A 19,111-nucleotide genomic window follows, 5' to 3' on the forward strand; every position below is an offset into this window, starting at 1 on the left:
AGATATTAGCTCACTTCTATGAGATTGGCAGCAGTCAATGTAATCACATTGCAGTATGGAGTGTGTGTGCGTGTGGTGTGTGTGTGTGCGTGCACGCTTGTATCTTTCTTTCTCCTGCAGGCTTCCTAGCCTGTCATGGGCTGATAGCAGCTTTCAGCTGCATGGCAGACCTAATAACGAAGACGGATGGTGCTGGGATCCAGACTCTTTGAAACCTGTTGGTGGAGTGTCTGTGACAGGGGCATTATCTTAATTGATAGATTGTGGGGTGAGTCTGAAAATATTTTCTGTGCATAAATAACGGACAAGATAAAAAATATTTTGCAAGAGTTAGATACCTAATTTTTTGCTGCCAGGCCACGGTGGCCCCATGGCAGCGCTCATCATTCTTATCAGCCTCATGAATCATTCAGACAGATACAGAACCCTACGCCTCGCCACGCTTGACTCGGTCAATGTTCAAGAAGAATACTGCGAGTAAGAACGAGACGCACGATGAGATACGGGAGAGTAAGAAATAAAGTTATCAGGCCAACCAAAAGTTACAGAGAAGAAGGCTGTCTGAAAGGCTGCCCAGTCCTGGCCACAAGGCCACGTAGCCATCCTCCTGACAGGTCACGTTCAGCCATCTTGTCATCTTCGAAGTCTGTCTCGGTTCAGCCGAAGTCTATTCTTGGCCTGTACTCCAGAACCATAGGATAAGCCTGAATGAAGAGAGGAATAAGGCATAGTAACAATATTTATTTACTATTATTAATATATATATGACTGACACAGAAAGAGAGAGAGAGAGAGAGAGAGAGAGAGAGAGAGAGAGAGAGAGAGAGAGAGGGAGAGAGAGAGGGAGGGACTGGTGAGATGTTATGATGAGGTGTACTGATACTGTGCCGCATGTTAAAGACAGATGTCAGTGACATTGTACCTACCTACTGTACAGTGCATTCATGTATAAACTGGATGATTCTAAGCTGGCTTCAGTAGGCCGTGTATGTATCTATCTGTCCCTCGGGCAGGTCAGGACAGGATCCTCTGCTCGGTCCAGCCAGGTGTCCTGCTAGTGGCTCAGTCTGGGCAACCGGCATGCCAGACCTAGTTCTGCCTGTGCATGTGCGTCCCCCGCTATCCAGAGACAACCCGAAACCGTCAGGGGATCTGGTAGCCAACTCCCGCTCCCTTTCTACCTCCCCGTCTCTCACTTCGCGTCCCTCTCCTACCCTCCATCTCTCTCTCCCTCTCTCTCTCTCTCAGAGCCCTCTGCAGGGACAGCTGTTATCACTCCTCAGGGGCTGTCCACACCAAGGAGACCCTTTCATTACCTGCTCTTTCTCCATCTCTCTCACACACACACACACATGCACTAAACCACCCACGCTAATAAATACATGTGACGTGCATGCAAACATACACAGATACACATTCTAGACCCATCCTCCTCTCACCACTTCAGATGTCTCTGGTGTGTGAATTCTCCTGAGTTTAGTTTAGCCCTGGCTTGGCTGCATATAGTCTCTCTCCAGACTCAAATATTATGTTGAGTTCTGCTCCGCATACTTTATAATAGAGTCTGTGCCACGTCAACGCCCAAGCTGGTGCTCTGAGGGCGTATTGACGGTTCAAAATTGGAAATTGACTGGTCGTAGCAGCAAATGAGAAACGCTAGCCCAGGTTAGATGGGCGGGGCATATCTATGGGTGGGAACGCCTGATTGGTGCCGCCGGGATTCCGGCACTTCCAATGAATTGCCAGGATTTGAACACCATATTTTTGCATGAAGTGTCTCAGACCCGTAGAGAGATGGGCAACATGCAGTAACATAGTTAGCGTAGCTCTCATGGGTCTGGCGTTGAGACTAGGCTGCATACTGCTTGTAGTATATCTACAGTAAGACTTACTCTTCCTCTGGTGACAGTCTAGGTAGGTAGGTACAGTAGGTAGGTACAGTAGGTAGGTAGGTAGGTAGGTACTTTATTAGATCTGCTGCAGATCTGTGACTGCTATTTCTGACCCAGAATAAGCTTATACTACTGTATTAGACGACAAAGCATTTTCTATTGAGAATCTCTGACTCATTCCATTGATCACAACTACCTTTGTGTCATTAATTAGATAAAACCAGATAAAACTGTGATTCAAACCAACAACCTTCAAGTTAAAAGTCCTACGCCACAGGTCATCTTAGCTCCAATTAAAATTAGCCAGTTGACCAGAATGTGATCTGTGACCCTTTAATAAGGGTTTGATATGGAGGTAGTGAGGGCAGCTGTGTAACAGGAAGGAAATCATACAGTACGCTGCCCTGCCAAAGCAAAGACAGCTGGTTGGAGGACAGGGCTGGACAGGAAATGACATAAGAGAAGGATTATGTCATGAACATAACCAAGATTATAGTTCTTTTTGTCTTACATTGTCACCATGTAGTCTCCAGCGGGTCATGTAGATAAACTCCAGAGTGTGGTCCTTTCCCATGATCTCACCATTACACAGTACATCCAGCTACAAACACACACACACACACACACACACACACACACACACACACACACACAGATCACAAGAAAGAGGTAGACATTAGATTAAAATCCATCTGTTGTCTATTCATTGCAAAGTCATTGTCATGTTTCTCACCTCGTAGGAGCTTGGGAGTTGTAGTTTCAGACTGAGGAACTTCTTGATGGTCCCCACAGTGACTCGACTAGAGCAGCGTATGAATCTCTTCATCAGATCCTGTGAGGTTGATGCCAGGAATACTTCATTCAGATTCAGATTCATTCATTTGTTTGTTCGTTCATTTTCAAATAGAGCTAAGAAAATGTGCAAACACTACTATAGGCTTCAGACAACGATGAGGAAAACTGGCCCAAAACACACACACACACACATACACACAAATACACACACCTTGACTGTGTTCTCCCCGTTGTTGCGGAGACAGTCGAGGCAGATGGCAATCTGGGGGTCGCTCCGATGGTAGTCTTTATCTTCACCCTCATCATCATCATCACTCTGCCTTAGCTTCTTACACCTGAGGCCATCTCCTGTGGCATAGCAACAAGAGACCTCAGCTATTGATGTAAAACGCTGAAGTCACTGCATGATTTATAACCGCAATTATATACAGATATTCTATTTTTTTGGAAAGGATCTGTATATATATATATATATATATATTTTTTTTTTATTCAAATAGAGCTAAGCTAAGCTATATATATATATATATATATATATATGTATTATATACTGTATACAGCTGTATTATGTTACATGTCTTAAGACTGTCCATACCTGCTCCGGTGTCTTTTGACTGATTCCTCCTCCAGAACTCTGCTTCCTGTTGTTCCTCCTCTAGTCAATATCAACAACCAGGAAGAAAACAGTACCGGTGCATTCAGAGCCTATGTTGTAATACAGCCTTCTAGATGACCGACTCTGACCAGACACTTTCATGATCTAAGTGTGAGACTCACTCTCTCTGAGTCCAGGTACAAGCTTAAAGATGATCTCCTCCAGGTTGTTGTCAAACCTGGGCAAAGTACAGTATAAGCGTGAATGGTGTGTGTGTGTGTGTGTGTGTGTGTGTGCATGGATGCTGATGAATGAGGATGTTTTGTGTGTGTGTGTGTGTGTGTGTGTGTGTCTCGTACCTCAGCATCTCCAGAGGGTTGGTTTCGTGGACCTGGATGCCACATTTGGGACAGTTGTTGCTGTCCTCAAAGTGCTGGACAATACAGCTCTTACAGACTGTGGGGGAAAAAAGGTAATTATCATTCGTTATGAATGATGACAAATGATGATAGCCTACACTACATTGTGTGTGTGTGTGTGTGTGTGTGTGTGTGTGGGGTGGGGGGGGGGGCATGCGTGTGACTCACAGGTGTGCAGGCACTCAGTGACGGTCGTGGGTTTGATCAGGTAACCTCTGCACAGGTAGCATGTGATGAAGTGGTTCAAGTCTCGGACCAGGTGTTTGGTCTCTGTCGCCATGATTAGCCCTGGTCAGGGGTCAGCTATCACAGATGTGCCCGTGGCCCCCGACGATGCTGGGGCGACCTCTGTATCTTCATCATCCTCATCTTCGTTCTCAGCCAGTCCTCCTTAGCCAGGACACGCATTTTATAGAAGACTCTCTACCTGTGCCCTTGACCTGCAAGCACACAGAGCATCAGTTGAGAAGGTCCACAAGCAAGGTCCAGTACTACTTTTATACCAGCACTCCAGCCAGCTGCGATGACAGTTATAGCCCAGACCAATTTTATTTGATCAGGTAGCCCACAATTAACAGCAATTGCAAGATGCCTACACATGTTTTCCATGTAGCCCTATGTAGCCTATAGCCTGAAAGAGCTAGATAGCCTACGCACACGCACGCAAACGCTCGCGCGGCAAACACATTCTTAGGACTGCACTATTAATAGCTAAGCTGAGCCAGGAAGAGGAGGGAGGTAAACTCAAAAAGGTAGAACTGCGTGTGTCGTAATGCTATAAAAATCCCTGGTGCGTAGTTAAGAAATCCGGGGGCGAGCACATGGCGAGATACCACCGGAGCTCTCTACCGTTATCGCTGGGAACGGGTCAGGTTTGCGTCACCTCTGTCAAAAACAATGTAGACTGACTAACCCATATAGGATAGCCTATTTATGTCTACTAGCCTACTCATCGTGTTTGTAACAAAGTTGCGAGAGGCTGTAGACCGATCATAGACTAAATCGGTTGTAGGCTATCCTGCAACCGGAATTAGCCTACATAAACTGTAGATTTTCAACACACTGGCAAGCGTCCAGTCATTCACGTTCACAGTCAACATCCCGACATGAACCATATAGTCCTCGCTCTTTAAAGTTTGACTAGGCTATGATGTCGGATGCATCAATAAAAAGTCCTTACCGCTACTTGTCGCCATGAACGTAATGTCCGTGACACTGCGAGTTTTCGATAATTCCTGCGAGTAAACAGTGAACAGAAACTAGCAGCAAGATAACGGGAACAAGCATCAGTTCTCAACAACGCAGCTAGAAGTGGGCGGGGAGGCTGTGCGTGCACAACGTGTGTTGTGTGAGTCAGATTGTATCATATTGTAGCTTATGAAATAGGCTACAAACACCAAACAGTGTGGTAGCATTTGTAGTCCCAGTAATTTCAACTGATGTATCTGATTTTATTTATTATCTTTAAACAAAATGCTCAAGACTCACAAGCTGGTAGTAGCATTTAAACATCTCAAGTAGATGATAGAGGGTCTAGGCTTACTGTATAAGTGGATCGAATTACCAGTCATCACTAAAAAGGATAAACAGAGAGCACTGGATATCTCCCTGTGGCAAGAAATCACATTCCCAACAGACAGGTCTATTTTTGAACTCATAGGCCATCCCTATTGTTTTCATTCAGAAAGCAGCTGGAGAGACCGGAGGGACAGAAGGAGACAGGAGAGAAAGAATGAGGCGGTTGGGGGGCAGGGGGGATAGGGCTTTTCTCCTGCCATTCTGTCCATTCTCTCTTTCTTTCTTTCTCTCTCTCGTCTGCTGTGGCTAAGATACGACAGGGATCATTGGAGGAATAAAAGGAGGAGGTTGTGATCATTCAGACTCGTCTGTCTACTTATAGTTAGAGGCATGCAAATGCAACTTTGTGTTTTAGAGTAACACTTGTTTCCAGGGCCAAACATATAAGAAAAGATAGATAGATAGATAGAAAGACAGATAGATAGATAGATTAAAAAAAGCCCTATGTAGAAAGCAGGGCTGTTGCCTACAGTATATAAGGCAGATGTACTGCAATTCCTACAGTAGCAGAGGTTGAATATCAATAGTTTGTTTGCATCAGGGATCTTTCCATTCTTGTGCATGAAACATGTGACTGTAATATGGAATTCCTTCAGAGGTGGAGGTGATCAAGTCTACCGTTTCCATATTAGGGTCCCCTCACCCAGAGACGATCACAGACCGCAGCACAGACCCATTCCTGCCATGGACAGCAGGGTGAGGTCACAGCAGAAATACTTTCATTAACAGCTGATGGAAAGATATATTTACTCCCTGGCCCTCAAACACTCTCTCTCTCTCTCTCTCTCTCTCTCTCTCTCTCTCTCTTTCTCTCTCTCTCTCTCTCTCTCTCTCTCTCTCTCTCTCTCTCTCTCTCTCTCTCTCACACACACACACACATACACCACATGTACACACACTGAACACACACACAACTATTACCGTACAGTAGGTAGGGAACAAGCTGTAGGTATATTTAACAAGATGTTTGTGTCTTTTGACGGCTTGTCGCAGCTTCAGAGCATATTTTCTTTGTCTACCAGAGCCCGTGTTCTCACATCAGTCATGCCTGTAGTCCAGACTCATGGATGAACTAATGTAGATTAGGCTAACTAGCCTACTTTATATTAACCAATATTCTATGGTTGAAGGTTTGAAATGGTGGTAGATAAAGGACACAAAAAATATGTTTTAAATTGGTGGTGCTTTGCTCCTTGTAAATCATTCTTGTATTTTACCAATCAATTCTTGACAGAGTAGAACTTCTGCACATCTGAAGTGTGACAGGTGCGTCGGAGAGAACCAACGGTCAACTTCAGTAGAAAGAACTTCCGCACACTGTCTTTTTCACTTGCAGTCAAACAGTTAATCAAACACAATGTTTCAGTCGTCTAACCTTCATCAGGTTGTCTTTATCAACCTAATGAAGGTCAGACAAGTTTAATAAATTGATTGACTGCAAGTGAAGCAGACCATGAGCGGGACTTCTTTCTCTCTCTCCAAATCAATTCTCACAAGGAGACTGGGAACAGCCAAGAGCATATTCCCTCTCACTAATCCTTCACACGGGACCCTGAATGCGGGGTTTGGTTTCTGTGTCCCCCTGACGCCCTACTAACCCACTATCCCTATAGGGATATGATTACACCCCTCCCTCTCCCCTAGTTGCTTGCCTGTGCTGTGTTCTACTCCACTCTCTCTAGACCACCCTCCCCCTTCCTCTCCCGCCCTCTGCCCAGTGGATCAGGCTTGATCTCTTTTTGGCTTCCCTCTGGAATATGTAGAGAGTGGGTCGTATGCCCACCTCCCTTGTTCTCTGTAAAGCGCATTGTGTTGCCTCTGGGTATGAAATGCGCTATACAAGTAAAGCTTTGATTGATTGATTGATTGATCTCAGGCAGGGTATCAAGGCAGTAGTCCCTCATAATGCCTACTGTATACTGTATACTATCTAGAAAGAAGATTGGGAGTGGAGCCCTTTTCAATTATGGCTCAAAGCTATGGAACACAATACCTTTAGATAACAGGGAAGCCAGCTCGCTGAATAGTTGTTTTTTTTTAAAGCTAAAAACATACCTCTTCATTCTTCTTCTCTTTTACATGTAGCTTTTAACTACTGTAGCTCCTTTTGCACTTGCAAGCTACTTCACTTTTCTTTAAAAAAAAATCTCCAGTAACATTTTATTAAATTGTCATTTTTATACTGTATTTTACTTGATTTATCTTTATCTTTTGTGTTTTATTTTCCATCTCTTTGTTGTTGTTTATTTTATGTCTATTTTTATGTGAAGGACTCGTGCATGCACACTCTCTGTTGTAAAGCACTTTGAGCTGCATTTATCTGTATGAAAGGTGCTATACAAATAAAGTTTTATTATTGTTCTTATTATTATTATTATTATTATTAATAATAATAATAATACTACTACTACTACTAATAATAATAATAATTAAAGCTGCTTCGCAGCGATGAGGCGGGGCCAGGCAATTTCCGACAAGTTTAGGAGCAATAAGCGAGAGAATAGAACAAGAAAGTTGACATTCCAATGTTCATTTTGTACATTCGTATCGTAAAACATTTGTAAAACATTTTGATGCGTTTCAAATTTTGATAATTCAACAATCTGGTCAATGAGTTTGTGAATTACAGTCTGAAGATCCAGTGTAGCAAGTTTGGTGTTAATTGATTGAAAAATGTGGGATGAGATATGTTTATTAATTTTTACAGGTTTTGTTGGCTTTTCTTCATAATTGAACATTAACTTCAGCAGCTGTGTACTCAGTCAGTTGCCAATCAATCGATTTAGTCATTGTAATCCTCGGCGGGGGTTGGGTAGGGTTGCCAACAGCGATGTCTCCAATTCGTGGAGCTTGCGTTGGATTGTGGGTAACGTAGTTTTCTCTGTATGAAGTGTTGGTTTCAGAGGACAGAATTAAACATATTTAAAAAAAATCAATTTCTGAGAAAAAATTCTGAAAAAAATCATACTACATCTTGGATATGTGGCTAATGTTGTCACTTTTTATGAGGATGATCAGACATTGATTTGGCGAGAATTAATAGGAACTATATACAGAACTGTTAACAGTTAAACTTTTTGATGTGCTGTGGGCTCCATTTTTCATATTTCAAAAATCTGTGAGGATCGTTTGGTAAGGACAGTCTGAAGATACAGTAGATCAATTTTGGTGTCAATTGAACTAAAAATGTGGGAGGAGATAGGTTTGATAGGTTTAACAGTTTATGAAGAAATCCGAGTGATGGACTTCAAAATTCCTGCAAGGTCAAAGCGTATGAAAGTTTTGTCTCACTTGGGCCTACATTCTCGTGGTGGTTTTACAGTGATAGCACCTATGGCTGATTTGTTATGATTTTTTTAAGTTTTAAACTTTAGACTGTTGCTGTAGCGCCACCTTCAGGTTTATTGACCTACAATGCAGGTTGAGGACTTTGGGTATAGTACTGGAGCTATGTGCAAATTTTGGTGATTTTTTGTCCACGGGAAGTTAGACTTCAGTGGAAGATGGAGAATAATAATAATAATCAAAATTCCTGCAAGGTCAGTGTATGAAAGTTTTGTCTCACTTGGGACTACATTCACGTGGTGGTTTTACAGTGATAGCACCTATGGCTGATTTGTTATGATTTTTTAAAGTTTTAAACTTTAGACTGTTGCTGTAGCGCCACCTTCAGCTTTATTGACCTACAATGCAGGTTGAGGACTTTGGGTATAGTACTGGAGCTATGTGCAAATTTTGGTGATTTTTTGTCCACAGGAAGTTAGACTCGAGTGGAAGATGGAGAATAATAATAATAAGTAAAACATTTTGATGCATTGTAAGATCAATTTTGATAATTCAATAATCTGGTCAATGAGTTTGTGAATGACAGTTTGAAGATCCAGTGTAGCAACTTTAGTGTTAATTGATTGAAAAATGTGGGTTACAGGTTTTGTTAGATTTTTTTTCATAATTGAACATTAACTTCAGCTGTGTACTCAGTCAGTTGCCAATCAATCGATTTAGTCATTGTAATCCTCGGCGGGGGTTGGGTAGGGTTGCCAACAGCGATGTCTCAGATTCGTGGAGCTTGCGTTGGATTGTGGGTAACGTAGTTTTCTCTGTATGAAGTGTTGGTTTCAGAGGACAGAATTAAACATATTTTTAAAAATTCAATTTTTGAGATAAAATTCTGAAAAAAATCATACTACATCTTGGATATGTGGCCAATGTTGTCACTTTTTATGAGGATGATCAGACATTGATTTGGCGAGAATTATTGGAACTGTATACAAAACTGTTAACAGTGAAACTTTTTGATGTGCTATGGGCTCAATTTTTCATATTTCAAAAATCTGTGAGGATCCTTTGGTAAGGACAGTCTGTAGATACAGTATATTCATTTTGGTGTCAATTGAACAAAAAATGTGGGAGGAGATATGTTTGATAGGTTTTACAGTTTATGAAGAAATCAGAGTGATGGACTTCAAAATTCCTGCAAGCTCAAAGCGTATGAAAGTTTTGTCTCACTTGGGACTACATTCACGTGGTGGTTTTACAGTGATGCACCTATGGCTGATTTGTTATGATTTTTTAAAGTTTTAAACTTTAGACTGTTGCTGTAGCGCCACCTTCAGGTTTTTTGACCTACAATGCAGGTTGAGGACTTTGGGTATAGTACTGGAGCTATGTGCAAATTTTGGTGATTTTTTGTCCACGGGAAGTTAGACTTCAGTGGAAGGAGAATAATAATAATAATATAGGCAAATACAATAGGGTTCCGGCAGCTACGCTGCCTGGCCCCTAATAATAAATGATATATACTGTACAGTCACCCCCTAAATACTACCCACCTTCATCGACCCCTCCTACCTACTGTTCTTTGCTCTGCTCTTCTCCTCTCCTCCTAACCCCCCCATCCCCAACACACACGCACACACACACACATACACACACTCAACATTTCACCCTCTCCCTAACCTTGAGCTTATGGATCATGTTTTATCCTATCATGGACGGGTGTTGGGGAGGAATGTCATACCATAGGCCCTCTGTCTCTCTGCCCTTCTCATTCCACCTGTCCATTGGTGTGTTTTGTTTACTTGAGATTCAGTCTGTGTGAGGTTTAAACCTTGGGCTGTTTGTGATGTGTGACACGTGCAGAGTGATTCCTCCAATTACGGACGGTGTTAAGATCAGAGAGCATGAAAGGAGGCCAGGCTCATTTGAGAGGGATCCATAGGGAGCATTTGGGGGTCCATGGGGGAGAAAGTGTTTGTATTAGCGGTGGAGAGTGGGATAAGATTGGAATGTGTGTGAGATTTAAAGGGGCTTATAACTTGTTTTTCATATGGATGGGATACAGATGTACTACATTCTGAGGGTAGCACCTCCCTACCCTCTCAAACATGCATATTTATGTCTATATACTGTCTATACTGTAAACTGTATATTGATCAATAAAGTACCTATCTACACTCTACTCTATGTCTATCTTTTTTGGATTGGATAGTCTATTGTCTCTGGGAGGCAATTTGGTTTGTAACAGTAGTCACCACAACCAATACACACATCATACAATAGATCAATTAAATACATAAATACATATAACATGGATATCATCTCAATAAAGTTGCAATGAGCTACAAAAGCACTGGGTCTATCAGTACTTTGTTAAAGTGTGTGAGCAACAGCATCTAGGCCTAACAGCTTGTTTAAAAGACCACAGCCAAGGAAATAAAGGATCTCAGGTACCCTATCTGTTTGATTTGTCCCTCCTAGTTTACCGTACCTCCTCCCTGATGAAACTCTGTATGAAGAGAGCGGGGAGGTCCTGCTAGAGTGGCCTTTGCCTTCTGAGTGGCTCTGACTTCGTAAACATGGCCAAGATCAATGGTCAATGGTCTTTTGGCAAAGTTCAACAATCTTTCCCAGGCTTTTTTTGTTAACCATGCTGAGGTCGCAATACCAACAAATCATTGCAAAATTTCAAATTGACTAAAAGAGCAATCTATCAACGTTTAAACCCCTCAGTTTTCTCAAGAAAAACAGTGTCTGTTTGGCCTTTTTGCAGATGTGTCAGTATTGTCAGTGTTGGCATCAAACGTCATTTTGTCATTCAGGATGGTGCCCAAGTATATTGTCTGTCTCCGCAGCTACACCATTGCTAAAAGCTGGTGCCAGAAGGGTTTCGATGAAAGTTGATAAGCATCTTTACTGTCTTAGAGGCCTGCGAGCTAGAATATGGGGCTGCATGTGATGAAAGCTGACGAGAAATCAACAAAGCAAGCCCTCCCCTCGAGGTGCCCAACAACAAAATCCAGCAGTGTTGCTGTGGCGTCTGCTACCACATTCCTTGCTTGAAACATGGATTGGAGTGGGTCAATTACGCCCCACATGGCCAGTAAGCTCCTCTTCATGATTCCTTCAAAACCTTTCAGAAATAATGAGGTTGGCACCGTGGGTCAATAATCATTCCACACCTTTGGTGATGGAACCTTGGCCATGGGAACAACCATGGATTGTTTCCATAACATGGGACCCTTATCCTATCTGTGATAAAGAGAGCTGGAAAATAAATGTGAAAATGGCACACAGGAACAAAGTGCAGTTTTTAAGCAGTCGGCTCCTGATGTCAGGCCCATGACTTACAGTTTCCTCACGTTTGTCTGTTCAAGAGTTCTCCAGACGTCCATTTCATCAATCTGAATCTGGCTGTCCTCTGAAACATCTCTGAATTCATACAGTTCATCACTAGAATCACGGGAATCCAATCTCACTCCTCCTAAGTCAGATTTATCAGGGTTAAACATCCCAATCTCACTCCTCTGCCAGGACAGAGTCAGACTTATCAGGGTTAAACATCCCAATCTCACTCCTCTGCCAGGACAGAGTCAGACTTATCAGGGTTAAATATCCCAATCTCACTCCTCTGCCAGGACAGAGTCAGACTTATCAGGGTTAAACATCCAAATCTCACTCCTCTGCCAGGACAGAGTCAGACTTATCAGGGTTAAACATCCCTTTTTATTGTCCTGAATTCCCACCATAGATTTGGTTCTCCTCCAGGCAGAGTGAGAATTGCTATTCTTAAATTCATTCTCTACATGTCTTTAAATCGCATTTTGGCCAGCTTTACTTCCTTTTACACCAACCTTTGAGCATTTCTTTGTTGGCGAACATCACCCTGGGGGAAAGCTAACTTTTTCTGATTCAGAGTAGCCTAAGGGAATTACTGACACAGGGCTATCTGTACCCATGTTAATACAGTTCAATACGGGTTTATGAGACATGTTAATGCTATAGAGACTAATAGGGGTGTCACACAGAACCGCTACACACAGAGACACACACGCACGCGTGCACACACACACAAACACACACGCACACATACACACACACACAAATACATATATAATTACATACACGTGTGCTCACACATACAGATCAGATCATCAGATTCTCAAATATCTTAACAGTCATGCCGAGAGAATCTTTGCCCAAGGTCATTTGTGTGTGTGTATGTGTGTGTGTGTGTGTATGTGTGTGTGTGTTGTTCTGACACCCCTAATCTCCAGAAGGGTCATTGACACATCTCCACCCCCTAAACTATCCGTATAACCATCACCTCCGTCTCCATGGCCTATTAATAAACCCCTGAGAATGGATTTCCTCTTAAGTCCACTGAGGCGTCTAGATTGAACAGGGGTGGGGACATGACATGTACAATATTGACCTGTCTACATCTGAAATCATCGTAGTTTTTGTTTGACCTATTACGGGATGAACTTCTGTGAAACAAACACCTCCCTATTCTGGCTGTGGCCTGGTAGCAGAGATAGATGTGTAAGTGGATCTGTCTTCCCTATGTCTAATCTGAATAAATAATAATCTGAAATGCTGTGGTCGGATTGAGCAGACCGTCTCTGTCCTGTCAGTGCAGGGGATAACCAGAGTGGAGAGTTATGGCTGCTCTCTCTCTCTCTCTCTCCCTCTCTCTATCTCTCTCCCTCTCTCTCTCTCTCCCCTCCCTTCCTCTCTCTCTTGCTAATCTGATGGATTAGCCTCATATAATGACTAACACATAAACAGGCCAGAGGAATCACATGCATCACACAACTACAGCCACGACTGCGCTTCATATCATAAACAAGAATATATAGCTGTGGGATTTACACTGCTAATAATAGACAATATATTTCCAGAATAGACATTTCACACTGGCCTATTTTTTATTTTGAGATCCTTCTATTGATCCCCTGGGATTTAACACTGGACATTTCAGGCTACTGAGCAGAACTTGTCAAGCACCAAGGAGGTCCATTAGTGTTCTACTGAATAAACAATTGCCAAGCTTTCTAGGTTGTTTTTTTCTGTTGACTTCTAAGCACTTTATAAACTTTAACCAATATCATTAGCCTACCATACTGTTCAAATGCCTATGTCTTCACCTGACGTTATGAGCAGCTGACAAATTTGAAATCGACCTTAGGGAATCCTTTCATCTCTACATTCAATAGGCTACATTTACAGTTCAGGCAGCTGGTATCCCAATTACAAAATCCATGTGTTGCCTGTACAGTCAGGTCACCATTCAAAAAGTTGCTCGCAATAATACTTAGTTAGTTAGTTATTAGTTTACATAGCATGTAATTCTGTCAGATTAATGTGGCCTCCTGAGTCTTCACCCCTTTTTTAACCGTAGCAACCTAATGCATTTTTGACACGTGTCGCACTGTAGGCTATGTGTTTGTGAGAAGGCGAGTCATCAGCTGTTTTTGGTAATGTGTGCAATGTATGATTAGTCAGACGCCGCGCATTGCTGATCCGTTTGGTCATCAGTCGTCAGGTCGGTCTGACTAGAGAATGCGTGGTTTGGCATCCAAAGGTGTCACCTTGACCAAGACCGGTAGAAGGGGAGGATGTTTGGAAGTGAGTCTATTTTCTTTCTACCGGCCATCACCATCGGTGACATCACCGCATTCCAGGGACGCATGCCAACCATGACAAGACACACCGCTCTGGCGGCATGATGTTGGGAGGCGGGGAGGGGGGTCACCCATTAACTGGCAGGGGGGGGTCAACCACTCCAATAGCTGGCAACATGACCTCACTTCGGTTTTTTTAGAGGTCCCAAACGTGTATATATGAGAGAGATGATGGATCCGAGCTTTACACAGATCAGACGCTGACTGGCCACTGAGAAAAACCCACTCCCTGCCTGGACTAATCAATACCATAGAGAGAGAAACATGGGACTGCTTAGCGTTGAAGAGCTGGTAGGTTGTCTTTGTCCCATTCATGCAACCATACATGTAGCCTACACTATTGGTGTAACTACAGTAGGCTGTAGGCTATGATGATGTCGATAATGATGTGCTTTATGTCTGTTATAATGGGGGTACGTTGGAGTATGCTACTGCAGGGGGTACGTTCATTTTAAATAAATAAATGTATTAAATACATTTTGTAAAATAAATTTATACTTAAAAATATAATATATATTTATAGTGTAATATAAAATATTACACTATAATAGGTTCAATAAAAATATTTAAACATACATTTTAAAAGTAAGTTCGATACACTATATCCAACATCAGCTAAGCACTCGAGGTTTCATGCGTTGTCTTTGCTCGTAGCTAAAGCCAAAAAGCCATTCACCATTCTAGTCGCTATTGTAGACTATTGGCCGAGACTATGCTGGACAAAAACGCAGCATATAACTTAAATTTCAAACGTTTGAAATGTAGCAATAAAGTGTCTTTCAGTTACAATGTTGTTGTTTAAATCACAGACACTGATGCCTCTGTACGTCATAGACATTTATTTCTACCAAAAATGTTGTGTGCTAGTCAGGGGGTAGGCTATGACTGGAAAATTATTTCAAAAGGGGTCTTGAAAAAGTTAGAGAACCACTGGCCTAACATTTTCTAAGTATCAGAATATATCAGAATATCACACGCACACACACACACACACACACACACACACACACACACACACACACACACACACACACACACATGAAAAGTGATGAAAACACTGATTACTTTGGTCAGAAATAATCCAACGTGTTTTGCCCATTGATCGTAAATTAGCTTAGATATTAGATGGTGGACAGGACACTCCTCTACAGCAACAGCCTCAAGACGTCTTTCTCTGGCTAAGACAGAAAGTCCTCCCTGACTCAGGATAGCAGGGACTGGTTGGGATGGACTCTTAGAATAGACTAGTGCTGCATTTATCCATCTGTTGATAATATGAATAGTGCGCAACAGATGGAGGGGTACTTTTGAAGCTTGGTGTCTTCCTTAAGGGCACAACTGCAAGTGGCTCATATCAGCAGCTTTCAGGTGTAGTTTCTGTAAAGAGCTAAAGGACAGGTGGTCATCATCTGTAACCTTTCTCTCTCTCTCTCTCTCTCTCTCTCTCTCCATCTCTCCATCACTCTCTCTCTCTCTCTCTCTCTCTCTTCAGATCACAGGTAAGAGGTGTGAGGGCAGGGAGGCTGATGGCTTCATAGGGGGCGTGTATGAAGCGGCTGTCAATCAGGAGAAGGATGATGACAGAAGGTCACACAAGGAGCTGGCTCTCCCCAAGAAGAGTGACCGCGAGCAGGAAGAGGTGTCCGTCATCACCCTCAATGTAAGATATCCATTTGTTGAGGTCATGCTTGTTTGACTCTGCATATGGGTTAGGGTTAAACCTGCCAAAATTTAACGAAGTTATTCTGTAAAAATAAGAATAAACACAATGAGCACAAGCACTCAAACCACCTGCATCACTTCATTAACTAGTGATTCCATTTACCTATGACCCCCCACCCCAACCCCACTCCAGACGGACAGGTCAGGCAGGCTGAAACTGGAGACAGTGGATGACCTCTTCAACATCCTGAAACTGAGGAAGAGGAGGAGGGAGAGGAAGGCACGTGGAAACAAGGAGCCTGAACCTGAGATCATTGTAAGTGTCCATTCTCTCCCATTTCTCTCTCTCTCTCTCTCTCTCTCTCTCTCAGAGAAGCGTAGACTTACGTTAAAGTAACAATGAGTGCGTTCTTGATCCGTGACAGCCAGACACAGTGGATGAGGACACATTCCTGAGAGCAGTGATGGAGAACAAGCTCCCTATAGTGGAGAAGTACCTGTCCGACGGAGGGGACCCCAACGTTGGCGATCATGTGAGCACTGACCCATTCTCTCATGACAGCTGACTCAGATGAGTTGGGTGGATATTGTGGAAAGCCAGAGACCCAATTCCCTGAAAGATAACTACCATTATCAGAAACCTCATGGGTTTCAGAATACAGTACACTCAAAAGTAATGTATATTACACAGAATATTGAGTAACATTTCTCAGAGAACACCTCTGACAAACCTCTGTCATTTCCAGTTCGAGAGAACAGCGCTTCACAAAGCCTCCTCCAAGGGGCATGTAGAGATTGTCAAGAGACTGCTGGAGGCTGGGGTGTCCATTGAGAACAAAGATAAAGTAAGTTCCCGCTATCAGTCCATTTCTCTCTCTCTCTCTCTCTCTCTCTCGCTCTCTCTCTCTCTCTTTCTTCTTCTTCGTTAGATGTTCTACTGTATCATCTCCCCCCCAGGCTCGGGGCTGAGGGGCTATCCTTTTACCACCCCGAGCCTGGTGAGAGGTCTCTCTCTCTCTCTCTCTCTCTCTCTCTCTCTCTCTCTTTCACGGGTTCTCTTTACCTTTCTGTATGGTCCTCTTTATTTCTCTTCACACAGGTGTGCACACATGCATGCATGCACACAAGCACACTCACTCACTCTCACACACACACACACACACACACACACACACACACACACACACACACACACACACACACACACACACACACACACACACACACACACAGTCACAGGCGTCAATATTCAGGACCAGTCATGCTAACAGGGTGTTTATCCTACCCTGTCCCCTGCCAGCTGGACGCCACAGCGGTGCACTGGGCCTGCCGTGGAGGCAGCCTGCCCGCCCTGGAGCTGCTCCTCAACCAGGGAGCCAAGTTCAACTCCAGAGACAAGGTACAGCACCAGGAAACACACATCAACAATAACATCAAATGCATCGGTAGTATGCAGCGAGATTAGGTCAATTAACGTGGTAGAAAATCATGTTTCGATATATTTGAGATCCAACCTCTAAATTTTGACCCCCGTCCCCCGTCCCCCGTCCCTCACAGCTGAGGAGCAGCCCCCTCCATGTTGCGGTGAGGACTGGTCACTATGAGTGTGCAGAGCACCTCATTCACTGTGGGGCGGACGTCAATGCAAAAGACAGGGTAAGCGGCCCCTTACAACAGGAACTCGTATTGAAGCGACTGGGGCAAATGGGTAGAAGGGTCATTGATATGGCTGCCAGTGGCAATCATTGCTGCCAACTTTGCCTCAAAATGTTGCCATTGCTCTATGACCTTTAAGATATAAGCTTGTTACATGCACAGCATTTTGTATTGTATCATATCACTGCTTTGTGTTGGTCCAGGATGGAGATACACCCATGCACGATGCTGTGAGAATAAACAGGTTCAAGATGATCAAGCTGTTGATGATGTATGGGGCCAGTCTCAATACCAAGAACATCGTAAGTACTCTTCTTCCAGCATAACTGACATATACAGCCTGCTCTTGTGTGAGCATAGCGCCATCTACAGAGTGCCTTTGAATTACAAAGATCCAAGCGATTACAGACAAAAGCCGAGAGACATTTGTGTGACACTCACTTTGAGTAAACTTGAATTTGAAAACATATTTTCATATATATAATATATTATATTATCTTGTTAAGATGGGTCAAGGGGAATTTGCTTAATTTAATGATTCAAATGTTTGTATATTTTCTCCCTCTCCAGGATGGAAAGACCCCCATGGATAGTCTCCTGGCATGGCAGAGTGGAGCCAAAAACATCCTGTGCAACTTCAGTGAAGAGAAATCTGCTCAGTAGATCCAGGATTCAGCAAGGTGTTATGAGAGATCACGTGGCTTATCATCCATCCATAATGTGAAATCTGACAGTCATGATGACAATTACTTACCTGATAGATTTTATTGAGCTGCCAATATTGCTGGCCAATGTCAGGGCTGACACTTCTGCACATTTTCAGTGTTCTATTGAAGTGGGCTAACAAGACAGACTTGAGTAAAGGTTGAGAAAGACGTATCATGATGCTGTGGGATACATTTTAACAAGTGAAATGAAGAAATGATGCTTTCTGCTGTGGTTGATGGTGTGTTTGCTTTATTTATTTGTTTTTTTTAAAGAATTGAATTGAAACTGATTTTAGTTTTAATCTACATTCTCTGTAAACACACTGAGGTCATAGCAGTAGCCTATAGGGCAACTGGATGTTGGTTGGTTGGTTAAGAGGAAGGTACTGTATGAATAGTAAATCATTTGACTGTCAGGGTTAGGGTAGGGATTGGGTTAGTCGTGCAATCCAATGGTGGAAGAGTAATGGATTGTGTTTTTTATTTTTATGTAAAGTTTATTTGTACATTTTGTTTGTTAGCCTATCTATGGTTTGTTCAAGTCAATAAAACAACTATGTTTTAAATATACTTTGTTTATATAATCCTTGTGTGAAGGAAGCATAAAACAATTATTTACACCTTAAGGAGTTGGGGCTCAATTCAACCACAGAGGAAAAGTTCTAAAACCTCATGATGACTCGGCTTGAGTAGTGGATAGCTTTGGGCAATAATAGTGTTTGGGTTTCCATCTCAACCAAATAAAAAAAAAATCTGTCTCACACAGGTTGTTTTACACCGTATAAATTAGATTTAAGAATCCATCATTTATAAATACTGTAAAGTTGACGCTACATCAACG

At 42.7% G+C, this 19,111-nt stretch overlaps 2 protein-coding genes across 2 annotated transcripts; one reads left to right on the forward strand and one right to left on the reverse strand.

Moving 5' to 3' along the window:
* Window positions 1–656: 656 nt before the first annotated feature.
* LOC311326637 (polycomb group RING finger protein 5-A-like) lies at window positions 657–4,005 on the reverse strand (the record flags this gene model as incomplete). Its single annotated transcript, XM_084459573.1, has 8 exons — window positions 3,870–4,005; window positions 3,642–3,738; window positions 3,465–3,520; window positions 3,283–3,342; window positions 2,899–3,035; window positions 2,626–2,724; window positions 2,404–2,493; window positions 657–704 (listed from the first exon to the last, which is right to left on the reverse strand). The coding sequence occupies exons 1-8, from the start codon at window positions 3,979–3,981 to the stop codon at window positions 657–659; spliced, it is 699 nt and encodes a 232-aa protein (XP_084315699.1). The 5' UTR covers window positions 3,982–4,005.
* A 10,504-nt stretch (window positions 4,006–14,509) lies between these two features.
* ankrd1a (ankyrin repeat domain 1a (cardiac muscle)) lies at window positions 14,510–18,226 on the forward strand (the record flags this gene model as incomplete). The annotated part of the gene is made up of 9 exons (XM_084456910.1): window positions 14,510–14,536; window positions 15,738–15,905; window positions 16,101–16,223; window positions 16,333–16,440; window positions 16,654–16,752; window positions 17,208–17,306; window positions 17,465–17,563; window positions 17,767–17,865; window positions 18,134–18,226. The coding sequence occupies 9 exons, from the start codon at window positions 14,510–14,512 to the stop codon at window positions 18,224–18,226; spliced, it is 915 nt and encodes a 304-aa protein (XP_084313036.1).
* Window positions 18,227–19,111: the final 885 nt, after the last annotated feature.

This window comes from Borostomias antarcticus (assembly GCF_949987555.1).
Source record: "Borostomias antarcticus genome assembly, chromosome: 2".
Lineage (NCBI taxonomy): Eukaryota > Metazoa > Chordata > Actinopteri > Stomiiformes > Stomiidae > Borostomias > Borostomias antarcticus.